This window comes from Brienomyrus brachyistius, chromosome 12 (genome assembly GCF_023856365.1).
Source record: "Brienomyrus brachyistius isolate T26 chromosome 12, BBRACH_0.4, whole genome shotgun sequence".
Taxonomy (NCBI): domain Eukaryota; kingdom Metazoa; phylum Chordata; class Actinopteri; order Osteoglossiformes; family Mormyridae; genus Brienomyrus; species Brienomyrus brachyistius.
In genome coordinates this window covers 5,862,653-5,879,639 of record NC_064544.1, presented here as the reverse complement: position 1 = coordinate 5,879,639, position 16,987 = coordinate 5,862,653, and the positions used below count along the sequence as shown (strand labels likewise).

General features: G+C 48.7%; 1 protein-coding gene across 3 annotated transcripts; it reads left to right on the top strand.

The window, feature by feature from the left end:
• The first annotated feature begins 379 nt into the window (after positions 1-379).
• Positions 380-6,119, top strand: anapc10 (anaphase promoting complex subunit 10). 3 transcript variants are annotated; one of them, XM_048971474.1, is made up of 5 exons: positions 380-631; positions 1,586-1,764; positions 1,947-2,037; positions 2,567-2,687; positions 5,717-6,119. In XM_048971474.1, exons 2-5 carry the CDS (start codon positions 1,650-1,652, stop codon positions 5,945-5,947), a joined length of 558 nt encoding a protein of 185 aa, XP_048827431.1. In that variant the 5' UTR covers positions 380-631; positions 1,586-1,649; the 3' UTR covers positions 5,948-6,119. The 3 variants fall into 3 exon arrangements, with proteins under 3 accessions (XP_048827431.1, XP_048827432.1, XP_048827430.1); XM_048971475.1 differs by lacking the exon at positions 380-631 and adding an exon at positions 789-944 and having other exon boundaries at positions 5,720-6,119; XM_048971473.1 differs by lacking the exon at positions 380-631 and adding an exon at positions 789-944.
• Positions 6,120-16,987: the final 10,868 nt, after the last annotated feature.

Genomic DNA, 16,987 nt, shown 5'->3' with positions numbered 1-16,987 from the left:
TTTTGTATTTCTCAGTGTTTCTGTTTGTTTTGTCTACTGCCGAGACCTGCGGTAGTTTGGCTAAATGGTAATAAGCCTTATTGTTTTTTAACAAGTGTTGGTATATATTAATCGAAACCGTGTTTATCTGTTATCTTTATTAATGAATGTGTCGTATATAAAGGGTAAACTGATTTGTATAAACAATTTCTCCCCATCTTTGTTATAATAGCGAGGGGTCTTTGCCTGTAACTGGAAGGTTGCTGGTTCAAATCCCATAAATGCCTGGAGTGGTTCTATTCTGTTGGGCCATTGAAAAAGCCCCTTAACCCGAAATTGCTTAATCCTGGGTATGTCGTTAATCTACATCCAGCCCTATAAGGAGGTCCTCTAATTTACAGGGAAAAACTAGCAGGTTGGTGGCAGGATTAGCACTCCAGCCACTGGGAAAAAAACTCCCACTGCTCCATTTGGATTAGTGTGGTCCTGAGGTATCTTGCTGTCTCTTTTTTTTAGTTTCACCCTTTCACTTAATAAATCAGGTTTTAAACACACTTGGTTTGTCGACGGTGGGAAGTATTTGAGCTGCTGTGAAGCTGAACCACGGGACACAGTGCAGTGAGGACAGAACGAAGGTAAAACATGAAAAAAGGTAAGGATAACTACAGATCTCACACCAGCACCACAGACTTCCTCCTAGAGTGACCAGCTCACCACACGGAAACATGTTACATGCACAGCGACCGAAAACAAATGTTCTGTAACTTATTTTATTTTCAATGTTCCGTGTAGTGACATCATTAGTTGAGACGGGGCGGAAATGACGCAACGGCCTCGGAGCCGGAAGGCCGGTCATGCTTAGCTTGCTACCTAACGGCTGTCGTTTAGCTGTTAGCTTGATAGCAGCGGTCGTGCTGATGTCCGTGTTGTCTGTCCGCGACGGTTGAATATCTGCAACTTTTCAGGTGACCTTCCTTTTATGTATGGTGTTATTGGGTAAGAAGTAGCAGACTGCATATAATAGCCTGTTTTACTTACCAAATGTGTTCATATATTCCAACTGGCGTGTTGCGGTGTAATTACCGTTTACTGTATACATAGCTGACTTATCTCATTGGTAGTGTACGGTAGTAATCGGGCAACCTGAAGCGTAGTAAAAAACCTCTGCAAACGTGTATATTGTCGTATGTTGGTAGTACTGAACAAAAGTTTGTAAGCACAGCAGCTGCAGGCAGGTTACTCACTTTAAATGATGTACGTACTCGTTTTAGTGAATAGGGTAAAAAGTTCCTATCGTCCCGCTACGTTTTATTTTAAATGACTTTTCCCTGTCCCGGGAAGGGTGACTGTTTCCCAATGAAAATTTAAACATGAATTCAACCTAGTTTAATTATAAATTACCTTTTTATAACTTGCATTACTTTTCATAATCGTGTAATGCAATGGCTGTTGAGTGATTAGGTTGTCCAGCTTTTTTACTTGGCGGCTAACAATAGTTGTAGAGCTACCGTTTAATTACCCCAGGATCTCTTTGTTTGATGGTATCACGACGCATTCATTATAATAATAATAATAATAATAATAGTTATTGTTATTTATTTTGCAGATCTAAGATGTTGATAGCCATTCAGCGACTGCGGTGAGCTGAAGAGCAGGACCGGTATTTATAAATGACAACAGTAGGAAAGACCCCTCCCGGGGCCGACCCGAAACAGCTGGAGCGTACTGGGACTGTGAGGGAGATTGGATCCCAGGCTGTATGGTCGCTGTCCTCCTGCAAGCCAGGTGGGTGAGGCACTTGGGCGTCACCTGCTGATGCAGGTCTTCCTGAGCCCTTGAGTTCCAGCAGCTGGTAGTTGGACAGGTTTTCTGACGGGCACTGTGAATGCGCCCCTAAAGCGAGGTCCTCGCGGACGTGCCGAAGCCCTCGGCTCGTGCTCCTCTGCTCAGCTCTGGTTTTTCCGTAGGGTTTGGCGTCGACCAGCTTCGTGACGACAACCTGGAGACCTACTGGCAGTCGGACGGTTCACAGCCGCACCTGGTCAACATCCAGTTCAGGTGCGGTGTGTCTGGGCATCAGTCTTCCACAGGGCTGGTTTTTTTGAAGTGGTATTGCTGATGTACGCCTTAGAATGTTATTTAATGTGAGTTGATTCGGTTGTTGTTTTGTGGTTTGCACTGAAACAATTTGGCTTTTTTTGTCGGGTTTGACGTCAGTCGATCGGCCAGAGTGATGCAGAACTGCATGTGCTAAACTGAACTGATGCTGTGATTTGCACAGAGTTCCTTGAAGCACTGTATTCATTATTTTAGTCAGTATTTTGGCTTTGAGACTGTCGTGGTGTTTATGTAGCAGGTTTTCACTGCTGGCCAGCCAGATAATGAATGTGGTTCAGTGTAATTCAGTTTTTATGGAAAGGAATAAAATGAAACTAACCGTGCAATCAGTGCTGGTCTTACAGGCCGCCATCCCGTAAACGAGATGACTCTCATCCATGACAGAAAGCCAGGCAGTAATGGACGGAATCTTTTGTATATGTAGCACTGGTTTTTACCATAAAAGATGATTTCTTAAATATGATTCCAGGAGGAAAACAACAGTGAAGATGCTTTGTATATATGCTGATTACAAATCTGATGAGAGCTACACACCCAGCAAGATCTCTGTCCGCGTCGGACACAATTTTCACAATCTCCAGGAGATCAGGGTAAGGATGCTTATTCTAGTTTGTGTTGCTGCATGCGGCCCTGGGAAGCAGGAATCCCTAAGCTTTTCCTCCCTGTGCTGTAATTTAACAATTTTAATGACTATACACTAGAGGTCAGTCTTGCTTCACCGAAGCATCTACTCTGATAGAAACCCTTTAAATTTTCTAGCTGTTGTGTTATAATGGTTGATCTTTGTTGCAGGAGAGTGTTAAGGGCTGAAGGCTCAGACCTGTATTATGTTTAGCAGTTGCTCCGGTGCCTCGTCTCTGCTAGGCCCTGCAGCAATAGATATGTTGCCACGGAGACTGCGCGGTCTTGGAGTGGGAAAGTCGGCAGCTGTCTCCGTACCTGCCGATGGCAGTCACGCTGTGGTGGGGCTCCCTGCATTTAGTCTGGCCCCCAATTAAAATGGCTGCTGGCTGTGCTGCCCCAGCATGATTTGCAGTGGTTCAGACCCCGGCTTGCACTTGTGCCATCTTATCCACCTTATCATGGGCAGAATTCCCCGCTTTTGCCCTGTACTTGTACTGTTAAAATATGTGTAATTGGTCCCTGTTTCCCTCTTTGCTGTACTATTGTGAACAGTTTGAAGAATTTGGCCCTGGATAGTGCTGAAGTCGTAGCCAGAATCCCGAGTACAAATTGGGCCGTGTTGTTGTTAACTCCTTTGAGGCGTGGCTGTTTGCCGAGGGCGTAAAAATGATTAGACCACTGACCTAAAAAATAAATTCAAGAATTCATTTAAATTTTATCTGGTCAAAAAAAGAGGACGATTATTTTACCCTCGAAGCAGTGTAAGGGCCTCGTACTTTCCCAGAGCGAAGGTCTTGATGACTGAGTTTGTGACAGCGGTGATGGAGCAGCATTCCAGAAGAGGTTAGATCTGGAGTGTTTCCTGTCCTCTAGGGAGGAATCTGGGATGACAGGGAATGATGCTGGGTTGAGTCTCGGACGGGCTGCATGTCCTACATGCTGTGTGCGGGTCAGGCATGATGCAGGCTCAGAATCAGTTTATTTGCATTATTAGTATTAGAGGACATTTCTTTTTAATGAGGTTGATGTTTTGGGGATTCATTTACTGTGATATTTACCAATCCGGGCAAAATTTGACACTTTCTGTACCGAATGCTTTGATGCATTGCTGAAAGAAAGAAAAAAAAAACAGGTTTTACAACTGGAGCTCTCAAACAGGCGAAGTGAGAATGCAATTGTGAAAGGTCACACCGGGGTTAAAGAGAATGTCCTTTAGTGGGACCTGTGAGGCTCGCTGACGTACCTTCAGCATTTTAGGGAGACTCGGTGCTGGGCTAATATGCAAACAGAAAGGCATCATTAATAATGTTAAGAATCTTTATAGCTCACAGGGAAAAATTGTGTGTACATTAGCATGGTACATAGAGCACAGTTAACATGCACTTTCTCTTGCACTATATGTAAGACAGTATACGGAGTAGGACTGCATGATGTCACATCGCGATTATAAGGCCATTATAATCATTATAATCACCAGGGCTTTAGATAACGGGCAAAACATTTGTTCAGTGCTACCAATTTAGTAAGCAGATTGGTAATGTGCCTAAAATATTAATAAAGTGTATTGTGATGCTCAAGATTTAGTTATCTGTATGAATTCGCTGTATCCTTATGGTTAATAAACGTGTCGGACTTTAAACTGCATAAAGTACCACCACACCACCACCTCGTTTACCCACAATATCTCCTCCTTTAAAAGACGCTGTGGCTGCTGGTCTGTCCCTTTCTTCACCGCCCCTTCAGTGCTTATCGCTTCCGCGATTCACCAAAACGGCAGCATGTGGCCATTGCGCGCGTGCCATATATTCGCGAGTACATCGTAATGCGATGTCGTGCGGACCTAATATGGAGCGTAAGCACGCAAATGTGGTGCCGACAAATTAAAAAGCTCCAGAACATTAAGGACATTTAAAAATTAGCGTGTTGGTTTGATGGTTGAAATGATTATTCTCTGGAATTAAGGTAACTTTGTACCACAGTGTGACAGGATTTAGTCATTTTAGCTAAGGTTACTTGCTTTTGGTTTGGTGAAAGTCGCTTGGTGTGTGTCTCATTTGTACCGAGATTCAGAAAGACGAAGTGGAGATCCATGGTGATCGATTGGTTAGCTGAGCAGCTAAGCTAGACATCTGACCAGAACGCAAAAGTTATCGTAGTATGGGCTGGAGCTGGGAGGACAGTGCGGGGAAACTTCGTCTTTGCGGTTTCACAGTTCGCGGCATGTGTTTGAAAGCTGTTCTTTCAGCGTTGTGTGCGGTAGGCCGTAACACCCTCTCCTGTGTTGAAGTTGGCCCCCAATCCTCGCCAGAGTCGCCCCCTCGGTGGCCTGGAAAATGTTAATAGCGTGTTAAATTAAAAGCTGAGATCTGTATTAAATTCCCAAACAGGCAACGTGAGAATGTGATTCTAAACACTCAGATCGGATTTACATATTATTTATTGTGTTCCTCCTTGACGTAGCCCATGAAAACCCTAACGTCTGTGACCATATGTGGGCGCTTTAATGCCCCCACCCGCTGCCTTCTGTGTCCTAGCACTTAGCAGTAAATATTTAGATTTTTTATAAATAAACCAGATTCTGGTAAGGATTACACTCGGCGTGCTGTGAGGTCCTTGCATAAAAGCCTTCAAGAACGTTTTTATCTGAAATGTTTTCTGTGTAGCCGTGTGAGGAAATAAGTTTTGAAAGATAGAAGGCAAGTTCCTCTTTTTAAAACGATTCTTCTAGGATGCATTTGATATTTTGATACTTATGGTAAGATTTCTGTAAGCTCTCTTGTTAGCATTTTATGTTAGGGGCCTCGCACGCCAGAATGGAGAACCGTGGGGGCTTGACACCCCCATGACCTCACACGCTGGCATGTGGTCCCCGACGTGCCACACCCACTTTCTCCGACGTCAGAGCTAACGGCAGCTCATGTGAGCTCCTCCCGCGTGGTTTGGCTGGTCATTTGCCCTCCTGGTCTGAAGTAAACCCTCCGTCTCTCTCTTTCAGCAGTTAGAAATGGTGGAGCCTAGTGGATGGATACACATCCCCCTGCTGAATCTGGCCAACAGCCCCATCCGGACCTTCATGATCCAGATCGCGGTGCTGGCCAATCACCAGAACGGGCGCGACACGCACATGCGGCAGATCAAGGTCTACACGCCCGTGGAGGAGACCTCCATCGGCAAGTTCCCACGATGCACCACTGTGGACTTCATGATGTACCGCACCATCAGATGATGCCATCACTGTAGCGACCATGTTTCTTCATTAATGTCCTTATTTTGTAATTAAACTGTCTGAAGTTCAGACATTACTGTGCCAACAGCTGTCTCTCTTAAGGCTGCCTTTGATTCTTTGCCTTTTACCAAGTTATTACCGTGTAACTAGATTAAAGTCATTCAGAAATGTTTGTGTTTGGCCATCGTCTTTTTGTGGTCTTCCTCGATCTCTGGAGGACAGCAGTTTCAATTTATTTTTATATAGTGCCTTTCACAATGAAGTCACCCCAGGGTGCTTAACATGGGTGTGTTGTAATACGTTATTGAATTTATACAGAATTGTACAAAAATGGAGAAAAGGGAAGATGAGACCAAACCAGATGCCAATGGAAAGAAGGAACCAAAAACTCCCAGGCAGGGAGGCAAAAAACCTCTGGCAAAACCTCCATGGCATGATTAGGGAGTCGAGAGAGGCCAGCAGTATCAGCTGGTGGGGGGTTTGGCAGCAATCTATCCAGCAGATGTCAGTATTTAATCGGGAACATCTTGGGTTTGGGGAGAGAGGATCCCTGTCCAGGCATTGGGTGGAGGGGGGTCGTGGGGGTACCTGAGCACCTGCCTGTTTTGCCTGAACTGTTTCATGTGAGCTTGTGCCTGAAACATTTTGCATCTGCCCCTCTAAAAGTCTCGGCACAGCCCCGCTGTGGTCTATGAAATCTGACTGATGTTTAGAAATGAACCTGCAGTAGGTTCGTCTTTCCCATCCTGTGAGCTTCTATGGATTTGAACGCGCAGTGTTTTCTGGGAGAAGGGGGAGGTCGGCGGAACCCTGCTGTAGTCGTCTGAAGGGGCCGTGCGCTCTGTGATATTTGGTTACTGGCTCTTCCCTTCACTTGGGGAGGCAGACCATGACCTCCAGAGACGCCCGGGGGCAGCATTATGGCCGCTATCCATGTTTCTGATATTCTGAACGTCTGTCCCTTGACAGAAAGGCCCATGCATACATTACTGAGATTGGTGCCTGCTAAAGACAATCAATCCAATCAGAGGACCCCACCCATCCCAGGGGGCCATTTGGCGTAATTTATTTCTCAGGCACAAACATAGGTTTTTGCTGGATGTCTGCTCTTTGAACTCCACATCCTGCCAAACCTGGCCCACCACCTTGTCAGAAATTGGCCACACAGCTGCGCGCGGTCAGTTAATTTACTTGTGGGAAGCGGATGTGGGCCAAACGCACTGCGTGTTTATGGCTGACGAATGAAACACTATTAGATGTGTTATTAAAGGGATGGGCACCATTTCTATGCCAGAAGGCCAATAAGGCCCCTTTGCCTTTAACCCTAAAACGTGGTCAAAAAACTGGGTAGGGGTTTATAAGGGCCAGCTTTTCTAGATGGTAATATGTAAAGAAAGACTGCTCTAATGATGAGTGATGTTTTAGAAAAGTCTGTTCTAACAATAAGTGATGTGTAAAGACAGGCTCGCCTGAGTGATGTGTAAAGACAGACTGAGTAGTGAATGAGGTATAAAGAGAGCTTAGTTTAATGGTAAATGATGTGCAGGCAGGCCTCTCAGAGTGATGTGTAAAGAGAGGCTGCTCCAGCAGTGAGTGATGTGTAAACAAGTCGCTCTAATACTTGGCATGTTGATAAATAAGGTGTGCAGAGTTCCTATCCTGCTTGTTTGACCTTTACTGATAGGAGGCCAGGTTTACCAGGAGCCAACCAAAGGTGCTTGTGAGCTTTGACCACTGTGGGTCACCAGTGTTGGGATGAGTGAATCCATATGACCTCGTACTTTCACGTCACCTCCATTGTGTGTGAGGGTTCTCGGCATCTGTGTTTTCGATATTTAAGAATCCAATTTTGATGAAGCGGTGCAGATGCAAATCGCTCTCATGGCTTTACACGTGCACAACATTTCTTCGTCTAAGAGAACGGTTTTCCATGCTTACTCTGCTCCCTCTGCGTTGAGCGCGTGCCTGTCCAGAGCGAACTCCACGCTCGTTAATTTTTGCTTCCGTGCAGATCCTGCCAGCTGCAGGCCAAAAAGAAGCTGAGGTATCTGCTACGTGTCAAAGTCTGAGCAGAATAACAACCGTACAAAAAAAGGGTTTAAGATTCTTGCCAAGGATGAAGAAGTAACAGATATGTTGGACCAGGAACACTAATAAATGCGCAGTAGTGTTGAGATCTACACTTCGTAGAGACTGTCTCTCTGTTTCTCTGCAGGTGATAGGCATGTACAACATGCCATCCTAAGATCCAGTCGCTGTCCATTAAAACAGTGGCTTGATCCAAGAAGCAGTTCCATCAGTTTCCCGTGACTTGTGGTGAACTCCAGGCAGATGCTGTAGAGATGAATGTGATACTGACCCATCTCAAGGAATGCTCTATAAAACATACAGAATAAGCAGCTGCCGTGAAAATGCAGGCCTTCGTGTTTCTGCACGCGATCGCATCCAAACGTCGTGCTCGGTGGACCGGCCTGTGCAGGAATCAAGTTTCCAGCTCGTGGAACTGTGAGCCAGGACATGATGTCCATGTGGTGCTACTGACCCTGCAGGACATCCAGTCCTAGACAGAACTAAGATCAATCTGCGTAGTTTCAAGCTGGTCAGTTGCAGGGTTTGGGTGGAGATGGGACAAGGTGACCCTCTTGGATAAAATTGTGTGGATTCACACTTGGGTCTTGGTTAATCCTGAGCTTATTGTCAATGTTCTCACAGAGGCCTGGGTTTCAGAGCTACTATTCATGGAGACGTTTTTGTTGGGACTGAGAGCAGAACAGGCGAAAATAGAGACAAATACCATCTATCTCTCTTCTAACTACTTACCCTGATCAGAAGATGGACTAATATCATGTTACGCAGTGAGAACCATAAACTGTTTTGACATTTTTTAAAACAGAAAGCAGTGAGTGATGTGATTATTTCCACCATTATCCTCTTCGATCACCAGTGCAGGCAAACAAAGTCACGCTTCTCATGTAGTTTGCAGTTCAAGGGTCTGGAAAATGAGCTTCCCAGCATGTTGTGAGCTTTTCAAACAGACGTGTCGCGTTCCTACATTCACCCTTGATTTAATGGCTGGGGGGGAGGATCTCCAGCTGACTGGTTGTATTTGGCCCCCAGCTGCTGACAGACGCCACAGTACAAGTCTGCCAGCCGTAGCAGCTGGACCCAATCTGCATGTGAATGCAGAGCCTCTCCAGCAGGGGGCAGGAGAGCACTGTTCGGCCACACCCAGGTGGGGGTGGGGGAGTGCGCACATTATCATTTAAAGCTTTAGGTTTGTGTGATGAAAGAAAATGCATCACTTACATAAGGGACATGGAGAAGATGAAAAACCAAAAGCTGAAGATTTCTGATATATATAAAAACCTGACATAAAATGAGCTGGATTTTAACTGTTCTTAACAGAACTCATGTTTGCTTTCTTCGCTACCCTCACCAGCGGTGTTTACCACCACCGAGGTTTGGGGGACCCCTGTTGGCTGCAAAGAGTCACTACACCTGGGGGCTCCATAATCAACATCGGCACCCCTGGTTCTTGACCTGTTACTTTTCTTGATCTGAAAACTTCGGTCTTAAATTACCTTGCTGGAGTACAACAACCAGCACATGACTGTAGCATGACTGTCTGACATCTGTGGTGGGCTTGCAGGTGAATGACAGGGCCACGCCATCACTGTCTCACCACGCCATCACTGTCTCACCACGCCATCACTGTCTCACCATGCCATCACTGTATCTCTAGACCATCACTGTCTCACCACGCCATCGCTGTCTCACCACGCCATCGCTGTCTCACCATGCCATCACTGTATCTCTAGACCATCACTGTCTCACCACGCCATCGCTGTCTCACCACGCCATCGCTGTCTCACCACGCCATCACTGTATCTCCAGACCATCACTGTCTCACCACGCCATCGCTGTCTCACCACGCCATCACTGTATCTCCAGACCATCACTGTCTCACCACGCCATCGCTGTCTCACCACGCCATCACTGTATCTCCAGACCATCACTGTCTCACCACGCCATCACTGTCTCACCACGCCATCACTGTCTCACCACGCCATCACTGTATCTCCAGACCATCACTGTCTCACCACGCCATCACTGTCTCACCACGCCATCACTGTCTCACCACGCCATCACTGTATCTCCAGACCATCACTGTCTCACCACGCCATCACTGTCTCACCACGCCATCACTGTATCTCTAGACCATCACTGTCTCACCACGCCATCGCTGTATCTCTAGACCATCACTGTCTCACCACGCCATCACTGTATCTCTAGACCATCACTGTCTCACCACGCCATCACTGTATCTCCAGACCATCACTGTCTCACCACGCCATCACTGTCTCACCACGCCATCACTGTATCTCTAGACCATCACTGTCTCACCACGCCATCACTGTATCTCTAGACCATCACTGTCTCACCACGCCATCACTGTATCTCTAGACCATCACTGTCTCACCACGCCATCACTGTATCTCCAGACCATCACTGTCTCACCACGCCATCACTGTCTCACCACGCCATCACTGTATCTCTAGACCATCACTGTCTCACCACGCCATCACTGTATCTCTAGACCATCACTGTCTCACCACGCCATCACTGTATCTCCAGACCATCACTGTCTCACCACGCCATCGCTATCTCACCACGCCATCACTGTATCTCTAGACCATCACTGTCTCACCACGCCATCACTGTCTCACCACGCCATCACTGTATCTCTAGACCATCACTGTCTCACCACGCCATCACTGTCTCACCACGCCATCGCTGTCTCACCACGCCATCACTGTATCTCTAGACCATCACTGTCTCACCACGCCATCACTGTCTCACCACGCCATCACTGTCTCACCACGCCATCACTGTATCTCCAGACCATCACTGTCTCACCACGCCATCACTGTCTCACCACGCCATCGCTGTCTCACCACGCCATCACTGTATCTCCAGACCATCACTGTCTCACCACGCCATCGCTGTCTCACCACGCCATCACTGTATCTCCAGACCATCACTGTCTCACCACGCCATCGCTGTCTCACCACGCCATCGCTGTCTCACCACGCCATCGCTGTATCTCCAGACCATCACTGTCTCACCACGCCATCGCTGTCTCACCACGCCATCACTGTATCTCCAGACCATCACTGTCTCACCACGCCATCGCTGTCTCACCACGCCATCGCTGTCTCACCACGCCATCACTGTATCACTGAAGGCGGCGGCCAGTGTAGGAATCCTGAATGAAAGCTGTGATCTCTTGACCTCGCTGTCCTTTAATGTTGCCTGTAGTTTCTTCAATGATTACAACATTTATTCACGTATGTCTTTAATCCAACATTATGATGCTGCACACAGGCTGTTTAAATGAGCAGTGACCGTTATATTCACACAGCACCTTCATTATGAGATGGATGATGAATCATTTGCACTTTCACAAGAAGATTTTCTTTTTCCTATTTGAGAAATTTATGGCGGACAAAAAAAAAACTGTGTTGCCTGTTAGAAAAGCAGAAAATGTGCTTTGGCTGACTAGTGTCTCTGTAGTGCGTGATCATGTGTGCCCTGTGATTAACTAAGATAATCTCAAATTAGAATTTATATATTGAATCATTTTCTCTGTGAGGGGGGGGACCCTGGTGGGTCACCTGCATCCCGCGTCTCACCCCACCCACAGTCAGCCACGGGCTTGTGGAAACCTGCATGTTTCTGAAATACTGTTTTCGGCTTGGGGTCTCCCCCCATCCCTTCCAGGGGCCCTGTGGAATGTTCTCAACAGGGCACGAGGGCCACCTAAAGTCGGAGCTGTTTCCTGTGCTGGTGTTTCTGGGATCCATCTGCCAGATCCATGAGGAGCGGAAGGAGCAAGCAGAGTCCAGGAGTCCGCCAGAATTACCTGGGTTCAGTCTCCCCATCCTACAGCATCATCTACTCACATTAATCAGCCAACTATTGGACAGGCAATTAGAAGGACTTGTTTGGTCTGCATGACCAATGAGAAAGGCTTGTTTGGTCTGTTTGACCAATGAAGCAACACTGAGGACCTCAACCACGTTCCTGGCAGCAGAGTCTACGGTCTAATTAGATTATTGCGGAAGATATTCCTGCCATGCTGATGGATTAGAAACCAACTCCCCGTCCACTTATTTTATAAGCCTGGGGGGGGGAGTCCAGATGGAAAAATAAGAGCGTGAGTACTCGAGGTGATTAGATAATGTGAGGTGGGGGAGGGGGGGGGTTCTCAGTCCAGTGCGGTTTTGTCGAGTGCATCCAGTGAAGTGGAGAGTGGGCCGGACTGTGAACTGGTCACACTTGATCTGCTCTGACTCGCTTCCAGCCCCCAGTGCTATTCATCATGGCGATAAAGGGAGAGCGGACCGGCTGTGCTGGCGGCTGGTCTGCCACGAGCCAGGCCGCGGGATGCGGCCCGCTAAGGCGCGGTGTGTGGCGCCCTCCCGCGGGATGCGGCCCGCAAAGGCGCGGTGTGTGGCGCCCTCCCGCGGGATGCGGCCCGCAAAGGCGCGGTGTGTGGCGCCCTCCCGCGGGATGCGGCCCGCAAAGGCGCGGTGTGTGGCGCCCTCCCGCGGGATGCGACCCGCAAAGGCGCGGTGTGTGGCGCCCTCCCGCGGGATGTGACCCGCGAAGGCGCGGTGTGTGGCGCCCTCCCGCGGGATGTGACCCGCAAAGGTGTGGTGTGTGGCGCCCTCCCGCGGGATGCGACCCGCAAAGGCGCGGTGTGTGGCGCCCTCCCGCGGGATGTGACCCGCAAAGGTGTGGTGTGTGGCGCCCTCCCGCGGGATGCGACCCGCAAAGGCGCGGTGTGTGGCGCCCTCCCGCGGGATGCGACCCGCAAAGGCGCGGTGTGTGGCGCCCTCCCGCGGGATGCGACCCGCAAAGGTGCGGTGTGTGGCGCCCTCCCGCGGGATGCGACCCGCAAAGGCGCGGTGTGTGGCGCCCTCCCGCGGGATGCGACCCGCGAAGGCGCGGTGTGTGGCGCCCTCCCGCGGGATGTGACCCGCGAAGGCGCGGTGTGTGGCGCCCTCCCGCGGGATGTGACCCGCGAAGGCGCGGTGTGTGGCGCCCTCCCGCGGGATGCGGCCCGCAAAGGCGCGGTGTGTGGCGCCCTCCCGCGGGATGCGACCCGCAAAGGCGCGGTGTGTGGCGCCCTCCCGCGGGATGCGACCCGCAAAGGCGCGGTGTGTGGCGCCCTCCCGCGGGATGTGACCCGCGAAGGCGCGGTGTGTGGCGCCCTCCCGCGGGATGTGACCCGCAAAGGCGTGGTGTGTGGCGCCCTCCCGCGGGATGCGACCCGCAAAGGCGCGGTGTGTGGCGCCCTCCCGCTCGCTGCTCTGCAACCTCTCTGTGCTTCTTTCCCCGCTATTATTGGCGCTGGCCCCGGTGAGGTTAACATGCTCTTCACAGTCGTGTTTATCCAAGTGCGCTGGGCTACTCACTGAGAGACGGATCGCCTGCTTGTGTGAGTACGTCCCTGTGCTGCACTTTACCCCGAGCTCCGGGCTTTAGCAGGACGTCACAACCAGCCGGCTGCCTCTTTGCTGTCACTTGTTCCTGCCGTGGATATAACCCTGAGAAGTTTTTATTTTTTTGCCATTTTGCATAATATTTTGCAGATACTTTTATGTATTTTTGAGAAAGCAGGGTCATAAAGTCTCAGGAGGACTTGGGTGTTAAATATCTTACTCAGGGGTCCAATGGTGACATCACTCTTCCAACTCCAGGATCAGAACCAGTGACATGCCGATCACAAGCGTAGCGTCTTTACCCACTGAGCTGCATATTCTCTGGCCAAGCCTGTCTCTCTTTCTCATAAAGAAGTTGGCTCTTCTCACGTCGGGGATTGTCACATTGTCTGGCCCTAATAATGATAACAGCAGTCACATCCCTGTCCCGGGGGGGGTGGGGGGTTCGTGATGCTTTTAGCAGGTGACTTACAGAGAGCCAGGGGTCAGAGGGACACTGCGCCGGTCCATCCCGGTGTGAGGGGCCAGAGTGAGGAGATGCTGATGGATTCCCCAGGAAATGCCTCCGCAGGCTCTTGTACTTCTGCATTTAGTGCAGGCAGGGGGGCACCTTTACACGTGTCCCCGCCATGAGGGGGCTTCACAGGTCCGACTCCGCAGCCCCCGAGTTGTAGGCGCTACTGGCCCTTTAAATCCTGCTTCGCAGCTGCCAGACACTGGCTGGCCTTCAGGAGTTGAAAAACCTCAGTGGTGGGAACAGGCATCTGAGGAGATGGAGCTGCTTTTCCAGAGTGATGACATTCTGGTGTGTGCTGTCAGGATGAGGCGGCCTCTGTCCCTCCTGAGCTCCTTCTCAGAAGAGCTCTGTGTCTGCATCTCCTTATACACCAGTGTCTTTCCTTCTCAGAGTAAAAGATGCCCTGGTTCATGGCCATGGTGGTCTCCGTTTTCCACCGTCCCTCCAATTTTATTTGGGGGAAGCCCTTCAAGGTCATTTATGAGGTACCTCAGATACAAAACCTCCATTTGAACATCAGCAGAAGCTCTGTGGAGCGTCTAGCTTGCAAGATCCTGAAGTGAAACGTCCACACCGTAATAACTGAGGAGATCCAGGTGTGTATCTGTGTGACCTCATCTTCGGCAATATTTCCCAATATTGTTGGGAAATGTGTCAGCTACCAGCGGTGCGATTTGTGCTCTTGGGTTATATGGCCACTGAGAGGGAGCTGTCATTGCGCGGATCTGTCTCAGTACTGTGCTTTTCTTCCTCAAGCTGCTCCTCAGTAAATAGATGTCACACTTCCTGGGGGGTGTCCGGGCCCATCCTCACACTGAAATGAAGTCACGTTCATGCACTATGCACTCTGACTTGTCATAACGCCCCCTACTCATGTATCAGTACCGCCCACAGGGGGCAGCATGTAACTCAGCAGGCTAAGCGAACCTCAGAATGGTCACATGTCCGTGCGCCCTTGAGCGACGTCCTCAATACCCCAGCTCCATACTGCCAAGCTCGCTCTCACCTACATGTGTTTCAGTGTCTCATGGAGAGTAATATGACGTACGCAAAAAGAGAGTTTCCCTACAGGGATCAATGAAGTGTCATTATCAAAACTGAATTCAGAATTGATTCCAGAATTGATTTATAGATGCCAGTTACCGTTTCAAATGAGTAATATAGTGGTGCCTGCGGTTCACGAACACTGTGGTCTACAAACAGTTTGGTTCGCGACCAAAAATTTTGTGGAAAAAAAAGGCATTGGTTCACGTACAAAATTTGGTCGACGAACACATTCCTTGACCAAATTCCTTTTTTTATACTAGTGTATTTATACGGGTGGGACGCATGTCCCAGCATGTCCCGCATGTCCCAGCATGTCCCGCATGTCCCAGCATGTCCCCGCATGTCCCAGCATGTCCCCGCATGTCCTGCATGTCCCAGCATGTCCCCGCATGTCCCGCATGTCCCAGCATGTCCCAGCATGTCCCCGCATGTCCCAGCATGTCCCCGCATGTCCCAGCATGTCCCCGCATGTCCTGCATGTCCCAGCATGTCCCAGCATGTCCCCGCATGTCCCAGCATGTCCCCGCATGTCCCGCATGTCCCAGCATGTCCAAGCATGTCCCCGCATGTCCCAGCATGTTTCGCATGTCCCAGCGAAAAAGTTTTTTTTGTTTTAAAGTTTTTACTATAAAAACCAGAAAATTAATTAACAAAAAATCTTTCCTGGAACAGATTGTGTTTGTGAACCGCAGGCACTACTGTAGTACTTACAGGTTACCGCTGGTTAATGTATTATTGTGTTGTGTCCTGCAGGGGGCGATGTGTCCCTCAGTGGTTTAGGACACGGAGTCTGTGATCGGAAGGTCCCCATTTCAGATCTCATTGCTGACGGCGTTATGTCACTGGGGCCCTTGACTAGAGCCCTTGACCTCCATTACTGACCAGCTGACCTGCTTTCTCAACAATGTAGGTTGTTTTTTGTAAAAGTGTCTGCTATAGAAATAAAACAAAAACCCACAGAATAGTCCATATATTTGATAACTGTCACGTGTCTATGAAATCCTGTCCAGAATATGCCATGTTGCTTGTTTCAAAGCAGATATGAGCAGGATGCAGACGAGAAGACGGCCACCGTCTCCTGCCAGCGATAACTTTGAAATGTCGTACGATAACCTGAGATCTACTCTGTGCCTTACAGAATCATCGCTTTGTTCCACTTTATGGAATTTTAATTTGCTCAGATTTTTTCGCAAATAACTCAGTATTGTATTACATGTAATAGGTTTCAGACATTATAGTTGGTGGGTGGTCTTTAGTACTGGCCCGTTTAGAGGAAATACACTGGTACTGGACGGAGGACTGATCCAGAACGTTCCCTGTGCTTTTCCAATAAATTCTGACAGTCTGCACATACGCGGATTCAGTCGTAGGCGGGAATCGTTCCTGTTCCCGAATGTAAGCTGATGAGAAAGTCAGAGTTAACCTGCAATTCCAGACCCTTCCGAACCCCAGAGGGATCCAAACTTTACTGCTGTCCAAAAAGACAGGAGAGCGTTCCGGCATCGTTTGGCAGGAGGCGATAAACTTTAATAGATACATCGATTTCCCTTTCCCGGACCCAAAATACTGTCTCCATAAATCAAATTTAATTTACAAAACACTGTCACAAGTATCCAGAGAAATACAAAAGTTAAGGCCTATTTAAATGTGTTTTATGTGAATATTATAAAAAGAGGGAAAGTGAAAATGTTCTTTTAACAGCACATCATTTTCACATTTCATTTATAAATAGCAGTTAAGGTTTATAGTGCTAAGATAATATAAGGAGTCCATTGCTACAGAACGTGTTATGAACTGTGGCATGTATGCAGCTAACGTAGCTGTCATTGGCGGTGAGGCAGCTTATTTCATACTATCACTGCCGACCTTTTGTGGAGGGGGGGGGTAGATTTTGGGGTGGACAGCAGGCATGTGTTTCTGCTAATGTTGTGAGAGTACTGAGTGTGTTTAGGGGAGCGGGGGGTCGGA

What these genes read in the sequence shown, in the direction of transcription:
- anapc10 (XM_048971474.1), top strand. Translation starts at nt 1,650, where the DNA reads ATGACAACAGTAGGAAAGACCCCTCCCGGGGCCGACCCGAAACAGCTG. An exon ending in CTGGTCAACATCCAGTTCAG is followed by an intron (nt 2,038 to 2,566) that starts GTGCGGTGTGTC and finishes ATATGATTCCAG; the next exon opens with GAGGAAAACAACAGTGAAGA. An exon ending in ACAATCTCCAGGAGATCAGG is followed by an intron (nt 2,688 to 5,716) that starts GTAAGGATGCTT and finishes TCTCTCTTTCAG; the next exon opens with CAGTTAGAAATGGTGGAGCC.